We start from the raw sequence: 21,885 nt of genomic DNA, 5'->3' as shown, positions 1-21,885 counted from the left end.
AGATGACAAGCCCCCGACAGGCTCGCGTATAAACCTGGGGCCACATATTCAGGCTTACAGTCACCTGACAGGTAAGTTGCACGTGATGTTTCTCCACCTCGTTGTAAGCTCCGTGAAAGCAGCCACCACGGGTTAGTCATTTTCAGATCCCCCTCTTCCCAGCCATTCCCCTTTCAGTCTGTGATCAAGTACTAACGATGGATGGATTCTGACATATACAGTTTCAGCAGAAGTTTGTTGAATGAAATTAAGACGAGGACCTTTGGCTTCTCTGATGCTCGTGTTCTTTGAGATCAGGTAAGGAGCAAAGCCAGTGTGAAGGCAGACCCAAGGGCTGTTCTTCGCTGGGGTGTGACTTAAGCAGATCTCTTCCCCAAGCGCCTTTCAGGACTGGTCATGGTGTCATGGCCATTCCAGCAAGGGAACTAGAGTGCTAATTAGGAACCAAGGGAGACCCTTGTAACATGGTCCGAACCCATCCCACATGGTGAGGGACAGAGAAGGGCCGTGGATATGTCATTCCCTCCAGCCCCAGCTCCTGGGGTCATCGCCATGGAGGACGCGGGGCTTCTCACATGCCTCTTCCCCAGACAGTGTGAACTCTGTCACTTGACAAAACTAAGACCTTGGTCCTTGAATGAGCTTCACCCCGTGGCCTGAACCCTGGCGGACAGCTAGGAAAAGTTATGGCCGCACACGCCCTAGTAACATGGCTCGGCAGTAGTTACCCTCCAAGGCGCATGCCTGAGTCCTCGCAGGACTAAACGAAACGCCGCAGACTGGGGGGCTTTCAAGCAACAGGAATTTCTGTCTCACATTTCTGGAGGTTGGAAGTCCGAGATCAGGCTGCCAGCGGGTCTGGTTCTGGTGGGAGCCCTCTTCTGGGTTGCAGACTTCTCTTTGTACCCTCCCTTGGAGGAAAGGGCTAGGGCTCTCTGTGGGGTCTCTTTTATAAGGCACAAATCTCACTCATGAGGGCCACACTCTCATGATTTCAGTCCATCCCAAAGGGCCTCTCTCCTAATACCATCACCTTTAGGGGTTAGGATTTCAACATATGAATTTTGTGGGGACAGAAACATTCATACCTTAGCAGGACTGGCTGTCATTGCTATAGAATCTTTGGCAACTTGATGCTGAAAGTAATAAACATCTTACTTGGAAAAAAGAATCTCAAGTTATTTTCTACCCTGAATTGTTAGATAGCCTTTTAAAGTAAGAGGCAGCTAAATGCTTCCACCAACATCATTGCCCCGTTCTCACAAGAATATGGCTCAAACGATCCTATTTTAAAGAAGACTTATGCTGTAATTATGGGAGTACCTGCCGTCCAACCCCTTTCCCTGCTCCTTTGGCAAGACGCTCAGTTATTGTTTGAGCTCAGTTCAGCTGTGGAATCTTCTAACTGTAGTTTGGACCCTGCAGGGGCAGAGACTTAATAGGGGCTGCCTTTCCCACATCCTGCAAGGATTGCAAAGATCCAGTAAGTCAACATTTACATAATGCTTGGGGATTGGAAGGGTCTATTTGGGCTATAAATGTACCAGGAGAAATCTGTGGTTGTTCGTTCCCAGTGTGGTGGCTCAAAATACACCCCATTTTCTAACTTGATACCTTGTTAAAAGTTAGAAAGTCTCTATCAGGGTGAGAAAGACAACTTTTCCTTGTTCGCTGGGTGGTTTTTAAAAGCCTTAGAGATTCATTCCTCACACAGTGTCAAAGGCACTTACCGCTCACCCACACATGCAGGGAAGCCGGGAGACAGCATATAGAGGAAATGAGAGCCCCCCGGGGTGGCAGGAGGAATTTCCTCTGTTGGCAGAAAGGAGCCCTTCACACACTGCTGGGGGCAAGACAGAGCCACTGCAACCCATCTCTCCACACCCACTCGGTCGGGAAGTCAGACACAGCCCTGGGTTTTCCAATCATTCAAGTTCTCAACAAAAACCTTCCTTCATTCAAAGCACGTACTCGGGCTGATATGAGACAATCGCGGTTACTAATTGTTTGCCATCCAAAACCAAGAAATGAAGCAGTTGTGTAACTAGGCAATTGCGTAGAAGGCCACCTGCCCCAAGCATCCACGCTGGGTTTTGACACATGGGACAGACGAGATGTTCAGGTCACGTCAATGGCACTGATGTCCAGGCATTTGCATTTCCAGCTAACACGGTGAGGTCCTGGCAACCGGTCCCTGAAATCACTGGCCCCATGGTTTACACTCTCCACATGGCTGGTGACCTTTCTCGAAAGCATCGCTGAACTCAGCGTCTCCTGGCAGGCTGAGGAAGACCGCCCAAGACAGCCCCTCCCGCCTCATCAGCTCTTTACCTGTCAGGATTCGTTCCAGTTTCATTGCCCGTAAACTCAACTCGCGACTCCAGGCTCCAGACCTCGATCCTCTCCCTGCCCTCCTGGAGCCGGTATTTGAACTTCGGCTTTTGCTCTTGCATCCTTTTCCTTAGCTGGCCCTTCAGCTCTCAGCATCCCTTGCTACTTGTAAAGGTAGAGGATTCCCTGCTTTAACGTTGACCTCACAGAAAACAGCCTTTGACCTTTGGGTCCCAACCTCCGCCCTCGTGAGCGGAGAAGGTCCATGACCATGTATATACCAGGGTAACAGAGGCAGACCTTCTCCTTCTCTCTCCCTTCTCTCTTCGTGACCCCCGCTTTTAACTCACTACTTAGACTAATAAGAAAATTCACGTGTCTGCAAATACTGAGACCAGATAAACAGGTGTCCTACCATGACCCTGGCAATGAATGCCCCTGAGATTCTAATGTAAGGAATCATTCATTTCCTTTATGCTGGTATTGCGTCCGGCCAAGAGGACAAAACCTGGATTTTGTTAAGCATTCCATACCAATTTACCTTTATGCTGAGGAGAAATTTCATCCCAAAGGGTAATTTATTCAAAAAACTGCAAGTGTCTGGGAAGAAGGACTTCTAGTGCAAGTGCCTTTTAAACCATAACTATGTCGTGTCCTGACATTTATAATGAAGCCTAGAGCCAGAAATAAATTTTTCAGGAGCACGGGTTGTGTCTAAACAGCTAGATTAAGTCTATTCTGCCTAAACTGTGCCTTTGCTTGGGAGGAGTCTGGGGGCTTCCGTGTCGGTGTGGTTCAGGGAGTTTCTGGAACTGCTCCCAGGGTTCCTTTGAGGGACGCAGCAATGGACAGCCGAGACCACATACGCACGTGCGTTCTTTCACAGACAAGGCAGAAGAAAAAGAATTGCTTCCATTTCTAAGCAAGGCCGAATGCTAACCTTTCGCGGTCTGTTTTATTCTCCCTTGAAATTACATCGATTTGGTCTTTCGCTTTGTGATTAAGGGAGAATTTAGTTAGCAGCTGAGGTGTGCAGCTCACATATTTATCGTTGTTCTTGGGTCCACCTTGAGATCCTTGGGTAGAGAGTTGGAATGTTTTGGAAAATTAGTTAAAAGAAGCCTTGAGTTTTAAAGCTTGAAGAAACCACGGAGGGTCACAAAGAGGGATCGTAGGCCCTTCCTTACTTAGTGGGGAATCCTTTAGACATTTTCAGAAGGGAGAATAAAACTCCCTTCTGAAAATGGTGTGAAAAAATTATTATATAATTTTAATTAAATTATTATATAATTTTAATTAAAAATTGTGGTTTTCCAAAGGTCTTCTGAAGAAAACCTGAGACTTGAAGAAGTTGTTTTTTGTAAATTGGAGGCACTGGGGTAGAGAATAATTCTTTAGAGACTTGGGTGTTCTATGCAAAACTGAGATGTAGTGGCCACAGAGAGGGCGGGGGGAGGGGGGTTGGATGATGACCAGGGAGACAGTTTTCAGGTTGAAAAGCGCCACCGAAGGCTTTTATGCTGAAGCAGGAGAGCAGCCTTCTTCTCACCTAGGACGATATATGGGGTGAGCTGCAGAAGAGACGGAGGGGAGACACAGATCAATTTCACTTCTCCTGGCAGAGAGGACGCTGTGCACAGAAATATCACACAGACTAGAGAAAGGCCTTCATTCATACCAAGACGGTACAAGGATGGAAAGCAGGGTGACTACTGCCGTGCCCCCAGGGGCCGAAGCCAGCTCTGGAAATGGAGGCAAAAGGGCCCAACTGGAGGGTGCAAACCTGGCCTGTAGGGGGCAGCATTGTTCAGCCCCAGCCAGGCGTCAGAACTTGTGAAAGCAGCCCGAGTGGCCAAATCTTTCCAAGTTTCAAGAAAAGCCTAGATAAAATAGTTAGCTAGTGGGAAGCAGCCGCATAGCACAGGGAGATCAGCTCGGTGCTCTGTGACCGCCTGGAGGGGTGGGATAGAGAGGGTGGGAGGGAGGGAGACGCAAGAGGGAGGGGATATGGGGATATATGTATATGTATAGCTGATTCACTTTGTTATACAGCAGAAACTAACACACCATTGTAAAGCAATTATACTCCAATATAGATGTTAAAAAAAAAAAGAAAAGCCTAGAGATTGTCATACTGAGTGAAGTAAGTCAGAGAAGGACAAATATCGTATGCTATTGCTTTTAAGTGGAATCTAAAAAAATGGTACAAACAAACTTATTTACAAAACAGAAGTAGAGTCACAGATGTAGAAAACAAACTTGTGGTTATACCAGGGGAGAACGTGGGGGAGGGATAAACTGGGAGGTTGGGACCAACATATGCACACTACTGTATATAAAATAGATAACTAATAAGGACCTGCTGTATAGCACAGGGAACGCTACTCAATACTCTGTAATGACCAATATGGGAAAAGAATCTAAAAAAGAGTGGATATATGTATAACTGATTCACTTTGCTGTACAGCAGAAAGTAACACAACATTGTAAATCAACTATACTCCAATAAAAATTTTAAAAAAGAAATTAAAAAAAAAAGAAAAGCCAGAAAACTGGATTTTTATTTGAAATCTCACCTACTTTAAAAGGTCGGCAACACACCTAAAACCCCCTTAGAACGCTGTTCCAAGAGCCTCTCTGCGATTGACACTTCGCAGTCCTGTATAAAAACCTTTCATTAAGGCAATGGAAGAGGGAACAGTGTTATTAACACAGTAGACGGAAGGAAAAGGCAAATTGCAAGTCAGTGGCAAAGGGTTTTTATGAGAAAACTTCTCTAGAGCCTCAACATTGGAGCCAAGCTCTGAAGCTAATGTGTGTATGTCAGAAGGTTACTAACCTCAAATCTGGAAGTTAAAACCAGAGTTCTATCAAATAATGATTAATAACAGTTGAAGCTGAATATGAAATCACAGCAAGAGGTTAAATATTTATGCTGTTATTTGAATCAGAAGTAATACTCTGGTAGAAATTTCATGAATGGCTGAAATGATGTGTTTTCTGTTGGGTCTCTCTGTGATTTGCAGGTTTAAGCAGTTGGTCCACATGATCATAAGTCAGGTGCCATTGCTCACCTGGGGGCTGCTATTGACATTCTGGACATAACGTCTAGAAAGAAAGAAGAAGCCCTTTTAGGGCAAACCTCGCAACCTCTCACTTAGAACACGATGGGAATTTTCAGTAGTATTGGAGTTGCCACAGTCTGTTGAGTTTGGATTTTGCTTCCTCTCACAGTAATCTTGCTTGAGGTAGTATGTTTATTACCCCCAACTAGCTTCACAGGCTGTAATATACAGTATCCTATTGCATCCTGGTGGGGGATCAGATTTGCGTCCAGCACTATTCATTCCCAGCCACCTGCACCCTCATGCGCAGAGCATACTTCCCTGGCCTTTGGTTTCGGGTGTGGCCTTGCTTTAGTCAATCTTACGTTAAGAGACCTGATGTGATCAAGGGCTGGAAAGCACTTGTGTGACTGGGCGTGTTCTCTTCACTCTGCCATCTCAGGGAGATGCACCGTCTCTAGGTAACTGCTGCCTCTGCAGCCTGGGAGGAACACATACGGAGGCAGACCCAGCCGCGTCCATGGCTGAGGCAATGTGCCCCACGAAGCCCAGCCCAGGTGAGCTGCCCCAGCCAACTCGCAGGTGTGAGAGAACAAATAGATGTTCTTTCAAGAACTGAGTTTGGGCAGTGGTTTGTAGTTTAGCGTTATTCTAGCACTAGCTAATTGATACCATCCTTTTCAGAGTGAATTAGGCTTTTCGTCTTTTAACTGGTCCCTATAATTAGTCTGCTTAGTTGGGGTGTAGGAGTTCCACTCGGGATGTGGGGAGTAGGTATTTTAAGGATTGGGAGAACTGGACAGTACTCAGAGGGTCTAAGTTAAGCAATGGGTGTACTTTTTTCTTCTTCTTTTTTTTTTTTTTTTTTGCGCGGTACACGGGCCTCTCACTGCTGTGGCCTCTCCTGTTGCGGAGCACAGGCTCCGGACGCGCAGGCTCAGCAGCCATGGCTCACAGGCCCAGCCGCTCCGCGGCATGTGGGATCTTCCCAGACCAGGGATCGAACCCACGCCCCCTGCATTGGGAGTGTGGAGTCTTACCTGCTGTGCCACCAGGGAAGTCTCAAGATCTGGCTTTTCAGATCCTCTTTCCCCTCAATTACAGGGTCTCATTTGCATGACTTGGATCAGGGACAGCAACCCTAGTTCATTTAGGCATCTCAGGGGCACGGGGCTGGCACACAGTAGGCTATCAGTAGATGTTTGCCTGATCGATGTTTGTAGAATACCTGAGTTGATTGACTTTCCCTAGAGGAACATTTCACACGTGCTATTTATTACTCCTCTGGACGTCCCTCTTTCAACTCTCTTTGCCTTCGTATTCCCAATCTTCATTCTCTCCTGTTTTTTCTCTTTGAGAGCTTGGCTAGCACTGGTTCCTAGTGGTCCCCCTGTGAACGGCAAGGGGGCTGTTTGTGGAGGTTGTGTAAGAGGGATGCCCCTGCAGTGCTGGTGACCAGACGACGGTGCCCTGTTGCGCCACTCACACGTGCGGTGCAAGCAGATGTCCCCCTCGGATACTGAAGCCTTATTGTGAAGGAGCTCGGAGACCCAAGCAGAGAGCCAGACCCACCCGGAGACAAGAGGAATTAGAGACATAAATTCAGCTGCAGTGGCAAAAGGAAATCTAGGTCCCCTAAAGCAGGTGGCGGTGCCGACCACCTTGCTCCTCCAAGGCTCTCACACACCCCAGGTGGAGAGCTGGGGGTCCAGAGGCGACTCTGTGAGTTTGCCTTACTCCTTAGGAGGAGTGGCCGGCTTGCAGGGGCTCCTTTCCACTGGGCTAACGGAGGATGTGGCACACAGGTGCCCGATGAACATGGGACAGCTACGCACAGGGCAGAGGGTGGGAAGTGTCCTGGAGGGTCAGAGTTCTCGGGCCCAGGCTGCCGGGAAATGCTTCGGGAGGCGTCACTGAGCAGGGGGGGTGGCAGCTCTTGTAGGACACATCTGCCCTCACCTCTCACGGCTTCTGTAGAGGATGCGCTCCTCCGTAAGCAAAGATGGTGCCACTGACCATGTGAGCATGTGAGCTGGTGCTCCTCCTGTGATGAGTCATAAGGAAGCTGCGTAGCTAATTAAACGAACACTGACGGGCTAAGGCGGGAGCTTCTCAGTTCAAGTGTTGTCTCTGTTACTGGCAGCTTTCAGACTTTATGCCCTCATTTAACTTCTCGAAGGATCTCAGTTTCCCCAGCTATGAAAATGAGACTCCGTAAGGTGGCTTACCTTCCATTTCTAACATCGGACAAATGAATTCCTTGGGTGGGACTGGAAGTTGATATCCTATGTTCATGCCTCAGCTCTCCGTTAACTTCCCACTCTTTTGACTTCACTTGTCCTCCCATAAAAATAAATTTTTAATCTAAAAAAAAAAGACCATTTCTAGGTTGATTTACCTTTGACCTTCATCTAGGGCAGCACAAAAACGTTAATCTTGAAGAAGAGGTACTTCTGTTATTTTTTTTCCTTTTCTTTTTTTCCCTGTGACCATATGAAATTGGGGCCACTGGCTGGTTTGACAGGTGTGTCTTGAGGATGTGATACAGTGGAAAATTCACAACATTTCCCTGAATATATTATTCTAGTATTTGAAATGCTTCCCTATTTCGGCCCTATCAGCTTTTTAAATATCATATTTTCTTCACACCCTGCATTCCAGCCACTCCAGAGGATCCACTGGGGTCCTCCCGGCCTCTCACGCCCTTGACTTTCTTATGCTTTTCTTTTAGGTTGAAATGTCTTTTCTTCTATCCCCACCCTGCTCATTTTGTTTTCCCTCCACTTGGGGTTTTTTTTAAAGTACCTTCTCAGATGTCAGTTCCTGGGTAAGCTTTCCTCCACCTGCCCCTGGCCCAGTCCGTCAGGAAGACCCAGGCACATCCTTGCCCGTCCTCCTCCTTTCCTGGTCCACAGTTGTGTGATGTTTAAGCGCATTGCAGTTGCTGCTTCCTGGAGGCCCCTCCCCTTCAGGCAGGGCCTTGCCCCTAGCGAGCACCTTTACAATATCCAGCCAAGTCACTTTGGATTAAAGGGCAAGCGGACACAACAGCTCAGCTTGAAAAAGTGAAGATAAGGGTCAGCGACGGTGGAAGCCCATCCCCCCCAGGTGAGCAGGGCTGGTGCCGTGAGGGTCCCCAAGCCACGCTTGAAGAGGTTTGTCCTCTCGTCCCAGGACCTTGTGTTCTTTCAGTGCATTTTGGAACAGATGGGCGCCTTCCAAACCCCAACGTCGAGAGCTAAGACGGGAGGCAGGGGTTAGGGCAGCAGCTGAGCACAGCAGAGCAGTGAGGGGCGGGATGCGCGAGGGCTACAAGCGCATCCCAGAGACAGTGTCACCGCGTGGCTCGCCAGTGACACGGCCTCCCGGTCACACGGCGGCCTCACACGGCATGTACCTAATGACAGACGTGTGTGTCAAACCAGGACAGACAGCAGCCTGGGGAAGCCTGGGGCAGCTTCAGCAGGTCTGAAGTAAGATATGAAACTCAGCCCCCGGAAGCTGGGTACACCGTCCCACCTCACGTTCTGTTCCTCTAGGAATCAGGCAGGGCCGGTGCCACATGAACCCTGACCGGCATCCCCTCCACCCACCCCAGAGGGGCTGAGAGAGACCGAGACTTTGGGGCTGTGCCCCGCTGGCCCCAAAGAGTATGGAGGGGTCCCCTGGAGCCTGGGGAGGGGTCAGGATGCCGGACACCACATCCTCAAATACCCGGCTGTCTTACCTGGAGCCTCTGGGGGCTGCTACCAGGGCGTGGCGGTGGAGAAGGGACCGTTCTCCTCTGCTGTCACTGTGGCAAAGCCTCCGTGCCTAGGAGGGACACTACTTCTTGGCATCCTCCCTTCATAAGGGTAACTGTTCTTTCTTTTTTTATTGAAGTGTGTGGCTGATGTACAATATTGTGTTAGTTTCAGGAGTAGAATACACATTATTATGTAATCATTCAGCAAATGATTCAGTTATGTATATAGTATTTTTTCAGATTATTTTCCATGATAGATTATTACAGGATATTGAATATAGTTCCCTGTGCTAGACAGTAAATCCTTTTTGGTTATCTATTTTATATATAGTAGTGTGTATCTGTTAATCCCATCCTCCTAATTTATCCCTCTCTCCTCCACCTTTCCCCTTTGGTAGCCATAAGTTAGTTTTGTATGTCTGTGAGTCTGTTTCCGTTCTGTAAATAGATTCATTTGGTTTTAGATTCATTATTGTTTAGATTCCACATGTAAGTGATATGTAATATTTGTCTTCGTCTGACTTACTTCACTTAGTATGATAATCTCTAGAGCCATCCATGTTGCTGCAAATGGCATTATTTCGTTCTTTTTTATGGCTGAGTAATATTCCATCATATATATGTACCACATCTTCTTTATCTGTTCATCTGCTGATGGGCATGTGTTGCTTCTATGTCTTGGCTATTGTGAATAGTGCTGCTATGAACATGTCATTCCTATTAGAACAGCTAAACTTAACAGAGAATGTACTGAATGCCAAGTACTGTACGAAGCCCTTTATAGGATTATCTGATTTAATTCTCCCAACAGTCTTATAGGGTGGGTGCTCTTATTATCTCCATTTGACAGATGAAATGGTTAAGGTTTAAATTAGTTGAGTAACCTGCCGATGTTCACTCAGCTAATAAGACAGGACTGAGGCAGGGACTCAGACCTAACTGTCCTGCACTTTTAGCCTCACTGTACTTTGTCCACCCAAAACCTGGAGAGAAAAACAGGAAGCAGGGCCACAGTGCGGGGTGGGGGGCGTCTAAGTGGGGACAGGTGACACAGGAGCACCTGAGGAAGCCACTTCAGAGACACCTCTTGTTCATCCTCGACCCAGACGGTGAGAAATCAACTGGGAAAACTTCCGGACCCGCTCCCCTAGTGAGTGTTTGGAGATGGGGCTCACGTAAGTAGGGTCCTCTTGCCTGCCACATGGCATGACCCAAACTCAAGGAAGGAACTGTAACCATAGCAACCATGATATACCCATAGACACAAGAGACTTCTGTCTTAAAAAACAACTGCCAGGGTGACTTACCATCGACATGCAGGTCGGGAGTGAAAAGCCAGTGGAGAAATTTGGTGACTGAAATATTGCCCTTCAACCACGCAAGTCTGAAGTTGTAGGCAAAGGGAGACTCAGGGGTCAGACAGTTCAGGTCCCCTTCCAGGAGCCATCAGTGCTGGGGTCAGTAGGTTTGGTATCTGTCAGCATCACTGTTCTCTAAAACCCTTGACGTCTTGCCTTGTCACATCCCGTTGAAACCTACAATTTCCTTCCTCTTGCACTGGCTCACTTGCAATGTTAGTAAGCAACTTAAGAAGTGAATTATACTAATTTTGCTTATCCCTGAAGTGTGAAATTTTAGAAGATGGTGCCAAATGAATGATCATGTATGTTTCTCGTGCCTTTTTTTTTCGTTTGTTCATTCTTAACGACACTTCTCTGCTGTGTAAATTTCTCTAAGCAAAATGAAGGATGAAAACAATTATAAAATTATCCAGAAGTACAGGTTTCAAATGCCGATAAGAAGAAGACAGAGAATTTTATGGATCTGTAAATGCATATTTTTTGTCCAGGTAAATTCGAAGCCAGTTGTTCGTTGTGTAGAGACACCAGCTGGGTTATCAGCTACAACAAATCGGCACAACTTTTGCTGGTGAGATAAGACTGAAACACAGTTATCACTGAAGGTAGGATGGAATCTCATCTTGTGCATGCAGCGGAGTCTAAGGTCAGAGTACGCTGATCGTGAAAATTGAATGGGGTCAAAGCCAGCCTTGAAAATTCTTTAATTATTCCATAAAGAACAGTATCTATGATAGGATAGGATATGTGCAACCTGCATCATACAGCCATTGATGCAAACTCACTGCATAACAAACAACCCCACAATCTCCATGGAAACATGGAAAACAACAGTAAGCATTTAATGATCGCTCCTGTGCCTGTGGGTTTGTTGTAGCATCTCTGCTCCGTGTGCCTCATTCTGGGGCCTGGGATGGAGAGGTCGTACCTGTTTAGAGTACAGTCTTCCCAGCTGAGAGCAGATGCACAAGAGAATGAGCCTGGTCACGTAAGTGCATTTGGAGCCTCTCCTTGTATCAACGTTTGCTAACATCCCATTGACCAAAGACAGTCACGTGGCCAAGCCCCGAATCAAGGGGCAGGGGAGTACAATTCACGCAGCACGAGGCCACGGCCAGACGTGTTTCTCTAGCACCAAGGAGTCAGGCAATAGGACAAACAGTTCAAGTTGGCACAAGTCATTCAGGTAGAGTATTTTTAATTCTATAAAAGACATGGTTCCAGCTCAGTCAATGGAGCAGGTGAAATCTGCGCGTGATGTCATTGCCCCTCGAAGACAACGTGTTTGCTCAGCTTTGGGGTCTGTTTCCTTGTTATACTTGCCCTCTAACGGCCAGAGAAGTGTGGCTGTGAGAAGCAACCCACCAGCTCACCAGCCCACCTTCCCCCCCAGAGGCTCTGAAGATGTCCTTCTCCCTCCTGGCCATCGTTTCTGCTGAACTTTTGGGCTCCCCCTCTACACCCCACCCCCACTCCTTGCTGCCAACCCGATCCTCGGGTCCCATTCCTGCCCTCCCCCTGACTCCCTTGGACCCCATGCTCTGCACCTGCCCAGGTGGGACTTCCGTTTACCCCCAGGCGCTGGACAGCTCCTCCCCTTCCCCCCTCCCCATTCCAAGACTGCCAGAACACTGGACCCAGGGTCACCTGGAAGGGAGGTCACCTGAGACTCAGGGTCACCTGGGAGTGATATTGGACAACACGACCCTTAACAGCTCACTTTTCCCTAAAATGTCCAGTAAGGTGAAAATGGTCGAATAGTCATGATTCATTCAGGAAAAAAGCAGACAGGAAGTATTTTGAGTAGAAACAGATTTAATTCGAAGAAACACATGGTGGTTGAGTAGGGCTGGGGACGTCTGCTCTCAGGAAATCTGGAAGAGCAGGAATCCCAGGGGAGCTGCCACCGGACTCCAGCTGTCTGAAGCACCAGAGCAGGTGGTTCTCCGGAGGGCGTCTCAACGCCACCAGCAGCTGCTGACACCGACTTCAGCTACCTACCCGCAGTGCACCGCTCTTGAGGAGATCGCCCCTCTCCCTAAAACTACAGCAAATCATCTCAGCTGCTTGACAGAAGTGATTTTTTTCCACTTGTCTTTGGAAAACCCTAACCCTGACCCATACTGGGAAAAGAAATTGCAGGCTTTTCTCCGGCGAGGCAGAAATCAACACAGAAGGGGCAGGGATGATGCTGGCTTGACACAGACTGTGCGGAAAATCCAGCTCACCTTCTTCCCATAAACTTCCAAACTGCAACCATCACCCTACCACGCTCCTGCCCAGCCCGATGCAAGGGAAGATGTATTTAGCCTGTTCACTGGAGGGGGAAGACACAGAGTTCCATATGTCACTCCATCCTGACCAAGACAGAAAGTGACATTTAAAAAAGTCATCCGGATCATTATGCTAATTCTAGAACTTGCAAAGCTCTGGTAGACCCATTTATGTATTCATTTATCTAAACTGAAGATTAATATTTATAGTTAAGGGATTGTTTTACTTGGATACTAAATTTTTTAAAAAATGTACTGAGGTTTTACATTATTTCAGCTGAATGCAATAGAATATCGAAGTTTTTATAAGACTCCTCTGTACAGTAAAACCTGAAAAAACTCCTCCTTATGTTCTACCTAAAAGAAGGAGGAAAATTCTTCTGGCATTTATTTCTCTCCTATATGGTTTCTTGCCTTTGTTCACATATTATTTTATACTAAAGAAAGGCTTACATTCTAATCATAAATCCTACTGGAAAATCTTAGCCACCATAAACAATGATTCTCACCCCCATCCTCTTCAGTATTAGAAGAATCTACAAAACATATAGAATATGTTTGGAACAGACAGGAGTTAATTATATATGGCCCCCAGGGAAATTCTTATGAAGTAAAAGTTAAGACATTTGAATTCAAAACCGTTTTGATCCTGGAATGTAACCATTTATTAATTTGTCCATTCATTCAGCAAACACACGTTGAATACTTACCCTGTGCCTGGTGAAGTTGTCTATGGGTCCTACCCTCAGGGTCCCTGTCTGGCAGAGGAGCTCCCAGTTGGGGTACCAAAGTCTCCGAATTGCCATACTTAAATAGCATGTAGCACACAAGCATTCCCCTCTCCAAAATGAGTTAGAGGAAACTCTCTGTGTCACCAAATAGTGCTTAGCTTTCCCCAAAGAATTACCAAAGAGCTCTTTCAAAGTGGTGATGAGATTGTAATTTCCAAAACTGCAGTTACGCTCCAGTTTGTAGAGAAGAAGCGACACTGCCAGCAGGTGGCTCTGGCGAAGCCATGAACGGGATGGCTGGATGCACTTGGTCTTGACCAAAGGCACTTGGGCGCCCCTCCAAGTTGCCCGGCTTTTGGGGGTGGGGAGACCAGGTGACCGGATTCCATATTCTTCAGAGGATGTAAATGCCTGTGTTGTGATGATTCTACTTTTGCAGAAACATCTTACTGAATCGACTGTTTAACAAGAGGTTGACGTTTATAAATATGCCATAGACCGAACTCTGCAAAATATAGATGGGCTCTTGTTTTATAAGAGGATAACGTCATATCCAACAGTGAAGCTGTCATAGAGCCAGAGGACTCTTCAGAGAGCTGCTAGCGTACCACCAGCAGCCGACCAGAGACAACCATAGAAGGTTGGTGCTGCAAGACCCCTTATATTTTAGAGCCCTGTGCCCCGCACTGAGCTGAAGGCTGAGTGGACCCTGGTCCCAGGCTGCCCAGATGATTCTCATCCCTAGGGCACCCCACGACAAGGAGACACACAGTCGGTGCTCAAGATCTTGAGAAGAAACGACTTCCCCATCATCACCCCTTTGCTTATTAACCGTTACCGACTGCGAATCTATTTGAAACATACCAGAAATGGCATTTTACAAATTACAGAGTTAAATGGAAACACTACAATACTATCTATAGGAAGAAACGCTCCAATACACACATTTTAAAGCAAAGCTCAGAGAGAATGTTGCTAATAACTGCAATGTGTAAAGTGGCAGCATTAATATACAAATGAGCCTACAATTTTTTATAATCAAGGGTCTTAACAATACAGTTAATGGTTTGGAGCATAGGGTTCAAGTTAGGTCTAGTTTCAAATATAGTTTCTGTTACACACCAGCTTGGAAACTTGTGCAAGTTACTTCACCTCTCTGAGCCTCAGTTTTTTCATCTATAAAATGGGAGTGTCAAAATGAGAGATAATCTATGTGAAGTACTTAGCCTGGTATTGCCATATACTATGTATTCATTAAATGTTAATCACAATACACATAATGTAGATTAAATAAATTGTCACTTGGGTAACAGACAAAGCCTTAAGAGGTTAGTTCCAGTTATCGTGGCCACGATTCCAGGTGGCATTTCCAGCAGTTTTGACATAGTCCTTGAGGTGTAAGCCCCCTGCCTGCTGGATTTCTCTAGAGGTGCTGGAGTCTGTACTCGAAGTCTAGCATAGGAGCTTCTGGTGGTTCACAAAGTTTAAGTTCATTTACCAACACTATTTTCTATTTCTTTTCTAAAAAAAATAGAGAAATTATGGAGCTTCAATACTTTAGCATGTGGAAAACTCAAGGGAGTAGAGGATATTTCCAGTTATGAGGAAGTATGAGTTAAATAATGTACATTAGAACGATTTTAAGAGTTTGGCCGGTCTAGCCGATGTAACCACGAGTTGGATTTTCCTGTTGGTCTCGGCACCAAGACTCCAAGGCCAGGCTGGCCAGAAATGTCCAGGATGAAACCACGTGAAGCCCGTGGACATGGCTGGTTCTGAGACTCAATTCAAAAAGAGAGACCTCAGCCAGGGGGAGAGGCACCTGTGCATCACAGGTGGGAAGTGGGCAACAGGTCATTATTCTGGGTTAAGAGTTAGTCAAGGGTTAAGTCTGAAACCTGCCTCTGTCCAGCCCCACTTCTTACTGGCTGTGTGACCTTGGGCAAGTCACTTAACCTTGCTAAGCCTCTGTTTTGTTAATGGTAAAGCCAGATGTTCTTAATCACGAGCCTGGCCCAGAGCAAAAGCATAATAAATGTGATCATTATTGTGATGAAGAGAGAACTCAGTGAAGACATTGAGACCTGCAGACAAAAGCCCCAGCAAACCAAGAGGCCACGGGTAGGGCGGGCTCCACACAGCAGGGCTGCGAGGCCTGGATCAGCTCCTATGGGAGAAGGTGAAGACCCACTTCCCTGCTCTCCACATTCCTGCCATTTGCCATCACTCCTGCCTGATTCAGGCTCCTGTCATCTCATACTGGGACCTCAGTGGTCTCCTGGCCTCCTCCAGCCATCCCCATGGCAATCCATCCTCCCTGGTGCTACCAGAAGACATTTCCTATGACCAAGTTGCAAACCCTCTGAAAACACTTTGACAGCAGTTCTAGCAAGATCCTGCCTAGACTCCTTGGCCTGGCCATTGCCTTCCATGACCTGGCAAGGTCCTCCCTCTCCTGTCTCACCTGCACCCATAGCACATGGGCGAGTCTAGGAGCCAGAGAAAGGCAAGCTGTACTCTGCAACTCCCCAGATGATGAGACACTTGCTGGGGGCAGAGAAAGGACATTTACCTAAGCACTTACCTTATATCAGCTCTCACCTGCATGCACAGCAGAGTCACCTGGGGAGTTTCTAAAATATGCCAATGTCCAGGCCACACCCCAGACCGACTATATCAGAGCCTCTGGAGTGGGACCCTGGCATCAGTATCTTTAAGCGCCTCTGGTCATTCCGATCTGCGGCCAAGGTTGTGGACCACAGCTATACACTCACTCTCATGTTTTATTTATTTATTTTTAAATTTATTTTTATTGGAGTATAGTTGATTTGCACTGTTGTGTTAGTTTCTGCTGTACAGCAAAGTGAGTCAGTTATACATATACACATATCCACTCTTTTTTAGATTCTTTTCCCATATAAGTCATTAGGGAATATTGAGTAGAGTTCCCTGTGCTCTACAGTAGGTCCTTATTAGTTATTTATTTTATATATAGTAGTGTGTATATGTCATCATTCTTATCTTTTAAAGGAAGGAGTCTTATCACTTATTTGAAGTCCAAATACGTCAGCCTCAAATTTTAACATCAACCACCTGCTAATCATTGCTTACTTTGGGGAGGAACAGCAATCAATTTCAGGAAGTGGGTGTCAGGGCAGTGAAGATGCGTGATCAATTCAGAAAGTCGGAGGTCAGCCCATCTCCGGCAAGACCTGTGGTTTTATGAAAACCCTCCTGGATGTCAAGGAACGGGAGCCCTCGTGGCCCGGGCAGCTAGGTGGACAGCCTTGTCCCGTCCAGCTTGGCTCAGCAGGACCCTAGAGGGGAGGGAGGAAGTGACTCAGGGCTGCCCTCTTTCCAACAGCCCAACAGGGCTGTAACCTTTTGTGAAAGGACAGGTAAAAATAGCAGCAGGACTTGAGGAAGAGCTCATAATTTTTAGCTTCTGAACCATCCAATTATATAACCGAGGGTAAGCGATCCGAAGAAGGGCAGGTACTAATCATTCGTCATCCTGTACGTATCCTGGGCTGGGCGCTCTATGGGGCTCTTCTCACTCAGTCCTCACCAGGACCCCATGAGGTCGGTGTGTCATCTCCCTTTTATAAACGAGGACCAGTGACTGAGAACATGCAAACAGCAGAGCTGTGACGACTCCTGGCACCTGCACGTGGAAGGCCCGCTGTGCACATTTGCTAGTCAGCTCCTTGCATTGCTTGCCCCCGGTTCAGGCCCAATACAGACACTGAGGCGGGGACTTCTCCAGGGACCACCACACGCCTGGCTGCGTCCTAGCACTCGTGTAACGATGTGGAGAGAGGTGAGAGCAGGGCTTGAAGCAGAAATTCTTACTTCTCAGCCCCTTTGCTGGTTCCTCCTCTTTCTCCAACTTCTTTTTTTTTTTATAAGGAGATTAAAAACAAAAACATTTATTTATTTAGTTTGGCTGTGCCTGGTCTTAGTTGAGGCATGCAGGATCTTCCCTGCGGCATGCTTTATTTGTGGCATGCAGACTCTTAGTTGCGGCATGCGGGATCTAGTTCCCCGACCAGGGATTGAACCTGGGCCCCCTGCACCGGGAGTGCAGAGTCTTACCCACTGGACCACCTGGGAAGTCCCTCTCCCCGACTTCTTAATGTCGGGGTGCACTGGGGCTCAGTCCCCGATCCTCTTCTCCGTCAAGGCATTTTCTTACTTCAAATCCACCCATGTACTAATCCTCCCCATTTTACATCTCCAGCCCAGATCTCTTGAACCCCAGATGTGCTCTGCCCACCCACCGTCTCCCTTGGGCATCTAATAAACCTCTCAGATCCATACGTGGGAAAGCTGAACTTGCAGTCTCTCCTCTAACACCTTCCCCACCTGCAACCTTCCCCATCTCAGCTGATGGCAACTCCATCCTTACAGGTGTTCAGGCTCACGAGTCTGGACTCTACTTTCTTTCACAATCCACATCCAGCCTTCCAAGAAACCCTATTGACTCCGCCATCAGCATATACCCAGAATCTGACAACTTCTTAATATTTCCACTATTAAGTTCAGGGGGCTGGCTGTCCAGGATCAAAGGTGCTGAGAGATCTGGTATCTGGTGAGAGTCCTCTTCCTTGTCTGCTGATGGCCTTCTTCTCCTTGTATGCTCACGTGGCTGAGAGGTAGAAATCATTTTTTTTTTAACATCTTTATTGGAGTATAATTGCTTTACAATGGTGTGTTAGTTTCTGCTTTATAACAAAGTCAATCAGTTATACATATACATATGTTCCCACATCTCCTCCCTCTTGTGTCTCCCTCCCACCCTCCCTATCCCACCCCTCTAGGTGGTCACAGAGCACCGAGCTGATCTCCCTGTGCTATGCAGCTGCTTCCCACTAGCTATCTATTTTACGTTTGGCAGTGTATATATGTCCGTGCCACCCTCTCGCTTTGTCCCAGCTTCCCCTTCCCCCTCCCTGCATCCTCAAGTCCATTCTCTAGTAGGTCTGCCCCTCTTAAACACGTTATTTTCAGTGTCTTCATATATATTGGTGCTGTTATTTAATGTCCTGATAGAACCCTTAATTGCAAAAGCCCCATGAGGACGACAATATACATGTTTTGCTGGTCACTGGATTTCAGGCACTAACACAGTGTACGTAGTGGGGATGTCATAAATATTTGATGAATAAAGGAAAGGAAAAAGGAATAAGGAAGGCAGGTGGGAAGGAAGAAACTAATATTCTCAACCAAGCTCATTTACTATGATGAGTTTTGTGGGACATGGATATAAGGTTTTTTGTTGTTTTTTTTTTGCGGTACGCGGGCCTCTCACCGCTGTGGCCTCTCCCGTTGTGGATCACAGGCTCCGGACGCGCAGGCTCAGCGGCCATGGCTCACGGGCCCAGCCACTCTGCGGCACACGGGATCCTCCCGGACCGGGGCACGAACCCATGTCCTCTGCATTGGCAGGCGGATTCCCAACCACTGCACCACCAGGGAAATCCCTAAATGATGCCTTTTACTTCAAGATGTCCATTTCTGTATGTGGAAACTCCAAGTTTCAGATGTAGATGGTCCCTGGCTTACGGTTGTTCAACTTTATGATGTTGTGAAAGCGGTACGCATTCAGTAGAAACTGAACTTCGAATTTTGAATTTGGATCTTCTCACAGGCTGGCGGTACGTGATGATATACACTCTCGTGATGCTGGGCAGCAGGTGGCAGCTGTGGCTCTCAGTCAGCCCCGCCATCACGTGAGTAAACAGCCCACACATTTACCACCATTCTGTACCCAGACAGCCATTCTCTTTTTTTACTTTCAGGGCAGTAGTCAATAAATTACACAAGGCAGTCAATACTTTATTAAGGAATAGGCTTTGTGTTAAATGATTTTGCCCAACTGCAGGCTAATGTAAGTGTTCTGAGCATGTTTAAAGTAGGTCAGGCTCCAACTGATTCCTGTCTTAAAAGACCTGTTTTGAACTACCTGAGTCCAGACCCCAAACCTATAAATTTCCTTTCCTCACCTCCCCCTACTCAGATTGTCAAGGTCGCGTTCTCCATCACTGCAGCGAGTCTAACAAAGTTAGCTTTGCTAGAGAGCAGGTTTCCGGTCATCTTTTGAGATGCTGACAGTCTACGAGATGAGTATCGCCTGAAACAAGTTTCAGTTTCATATATGTGCATGCGTATGTGTTTACTGGAAGGTGACGTAAATTGTGCTGCAACTGTGGGTTGTGGTGAAAATATTCGAAAGCCATTGGTTTATCGTTGTGTTCTTCTACTAGAATAAATTTTGTCTTCTCTACCTTAAAAAAAAATAAAGTGGGTGAGGCTAAGTTACAATGCTCAGTAGGTTAGGTGTATTAAATGCTTTTTGACTTACAAAATTTTCAGTTTGCGAAGGGTTTATAGGGACATAATCCCATCGTAAGTTGAGGAAGATCTGTATTTGATTTTATCCGTGCCGACTTGGCCATTATTTGGCCTGGTAAAAGCTGTATTCATTTTCTATTGCTCCCATAACAAATCACCACAAACTTCATAAGATCAACAACATACATTTATTATCTCCCAGTTCTGGGAGGCCAGCACGGGTCTCACTGGGCTAAAAGCAACATGTGGGCCAACTGCATTCCTTTCTGGAAGCTCTGGGGGAAAATCCATTTCCTGCTCAGTGGGGTTATTGACAGAGCTCACTCCTTGTGGTTGCAAAACCAGGGTCCCTTTTCCTCGCTGTCTGTCAGCCGAGGGCCGTTCCCTGCTTTTAAGAGTCACTGCTGCCCTTGGCCCATGGCCTCTTCCTTCACCTTCAGACCCTGCAACTGTTGCACTTTGAATCTCTCCTCTCCCTCTTGTCTCTGACAGTAGCTGGGACATTTCTCCACTTGGAAGGATAGTTTTGGGCCCATGTGCATAACCCAGGGTTCTCTCTGTCTCTCTTTCTCAGTCCTTAACCTTATCTGAGAAGTAAGGTACCACGTTCCAGGGATGAGGAGGTAGACGTCGCTGCGGGGCCGTTATTGTCCCTTCTCAAAAGCGTTCATTTGATTCAGGTGTGCTGGGTGTTGAAGAGATTTTCTTTAGAACTTTGAGCTTTTCCGTGAACAGAAAATACCCTCGTGAAGCCTCTAGGCTGACACTTGTGATATTTAAGAGCTTCAGCGCTTGGTTTCTTGGAGAACTCCTTTATGTTTTGGTAAACTCTCAAAGAACATGATTACCCTCCCCCGAGCTTTACGCAGAGCCCCAGTACCACTGTTTTATTCCTCACGCTGCCTTAGCATCATTGACTATAACGGGCCCTGCTTTTCCTCGTGGCGTACGTTGATTTTCTTTCTGTTAGGTCTTCGCGAGAGGGCACAGATGATACATTTTTCCTATTTTTTCCAGAAGGAAAAAGAAGTCTCCGGCAGAGGGAAAGCATTTCCTCCCTAACTTTCTATTTTGTTTCCCTAGACTTTCAAAGTTTTAGACAGTCCTTGCATCTTCCCTTCACGTCATGAATATAACCATAGATTTTAAAAAATATTCAAGAAGGAACATACCCTTTATAGTTTCCCTTTATAGTCACTGAAGTTTTGCACAGTTGATGCCATTCAGCCATTAAGAAACTGAAATAATTGGACTTCAAAACAGCTGAGTTGACAAATACATTGATAATCTGACCAGTTTGGGGTTGTGTAACATCCAGAGGTATTTAAGAGCTGACATTAAAGAAAGGAAAAAAAATCCTGCATGTATCAGTTTAGTTAATTAAAAGACCCTAAACGTCAGTTCCCGTTTCTGGTCATGTATGAAATTTACCCATGGTGTTGTCTCTTTTTTACATTTGAGAACAATTCAACGAAGTTTGCTTTTTTTGAATAGGGAAGCGTCTAAACTATAATATCAAGTGAAAAAGAGACTCCAAAACAACTCATACAATGCCGACCTTTGTGTCATTTCTGGTATGATCAACAAGCGTGGGAGCGTTATCCCATGTAATCAGCATAGCAACACAAGTAACGTGGCTTATACACCATTTGGTTATGTTGTCACTACCTGAATAGTCAATCAGAAGTAAGCACTCTACATAACTTTGGGAAAAAAGTCTTCTTATGGTGCTTCACATGTTGAAATTCCATTGTCAGCTGATGTACAAATAAATATTTATTGTTTCAAGAGTAAAATCCTGCATTACTAATGATTCCTTTGGAAACTCTTAATTTCATGTATGAAAATGATTATTCAAAGGTTTCCAGTTAACCAAGCTGATGTGCCGTGAGCCTGTGAGTGTCTGAGATTCGAGGAGGTGAAAGAGATGAGACAACCAGGTGCAGACACGATCCTGGGTGGATCTGGCTCAGAGAGAAATTGGCTGTGAGAGATATTATGGGGACCATTTAGTTTTCTCATCTGAAG

At 46.4% G+C, this 21,885-nt stretch overlaps 1 protein-coding gene across 1 annotated transcript in view; it reads right to left on the bottom strand.

Annotated features, from left to right (window-relative positions):
- The window catches only part of LOC101273053 (peptidyl-prolyl cis-trans isomerase A-like), a 58,156-nt gene extending 38,924 nt beyond the window's left edge, over nt 1-19,232 (bottom strand). The window contains exon 1 of the mRNA XM_049716166.1: nt 19,152-19,232. Coding sequence (XP_049572123.1) covers nt 19,152-19,232 — 81 coding nt within the window. The remainder of the gene's footprint in view (nt 1-19,151) is intronic.
- Nucleotides 19,233-21,885: the final 2,653 nt, after the last annotated feature.

The sequence above is a fragment of the Orcinus orca genome, chromosome 10, assembly GCF_937001465.1.
Source record: "Orcinus orca chromosome 10, mOrcOrc1.1, whole genome shotgun sequence".
In the NCBI taxonomy this organism is placed as follows: Eukaryota; Metazoa; Chordata; class Mammalia; order Artiodactyla; family Delphinidae; genus Orcinus; species Orcinus orca.
This window is presented reverse-complemented; position numbering and strand designations above follow the sequence as displayed.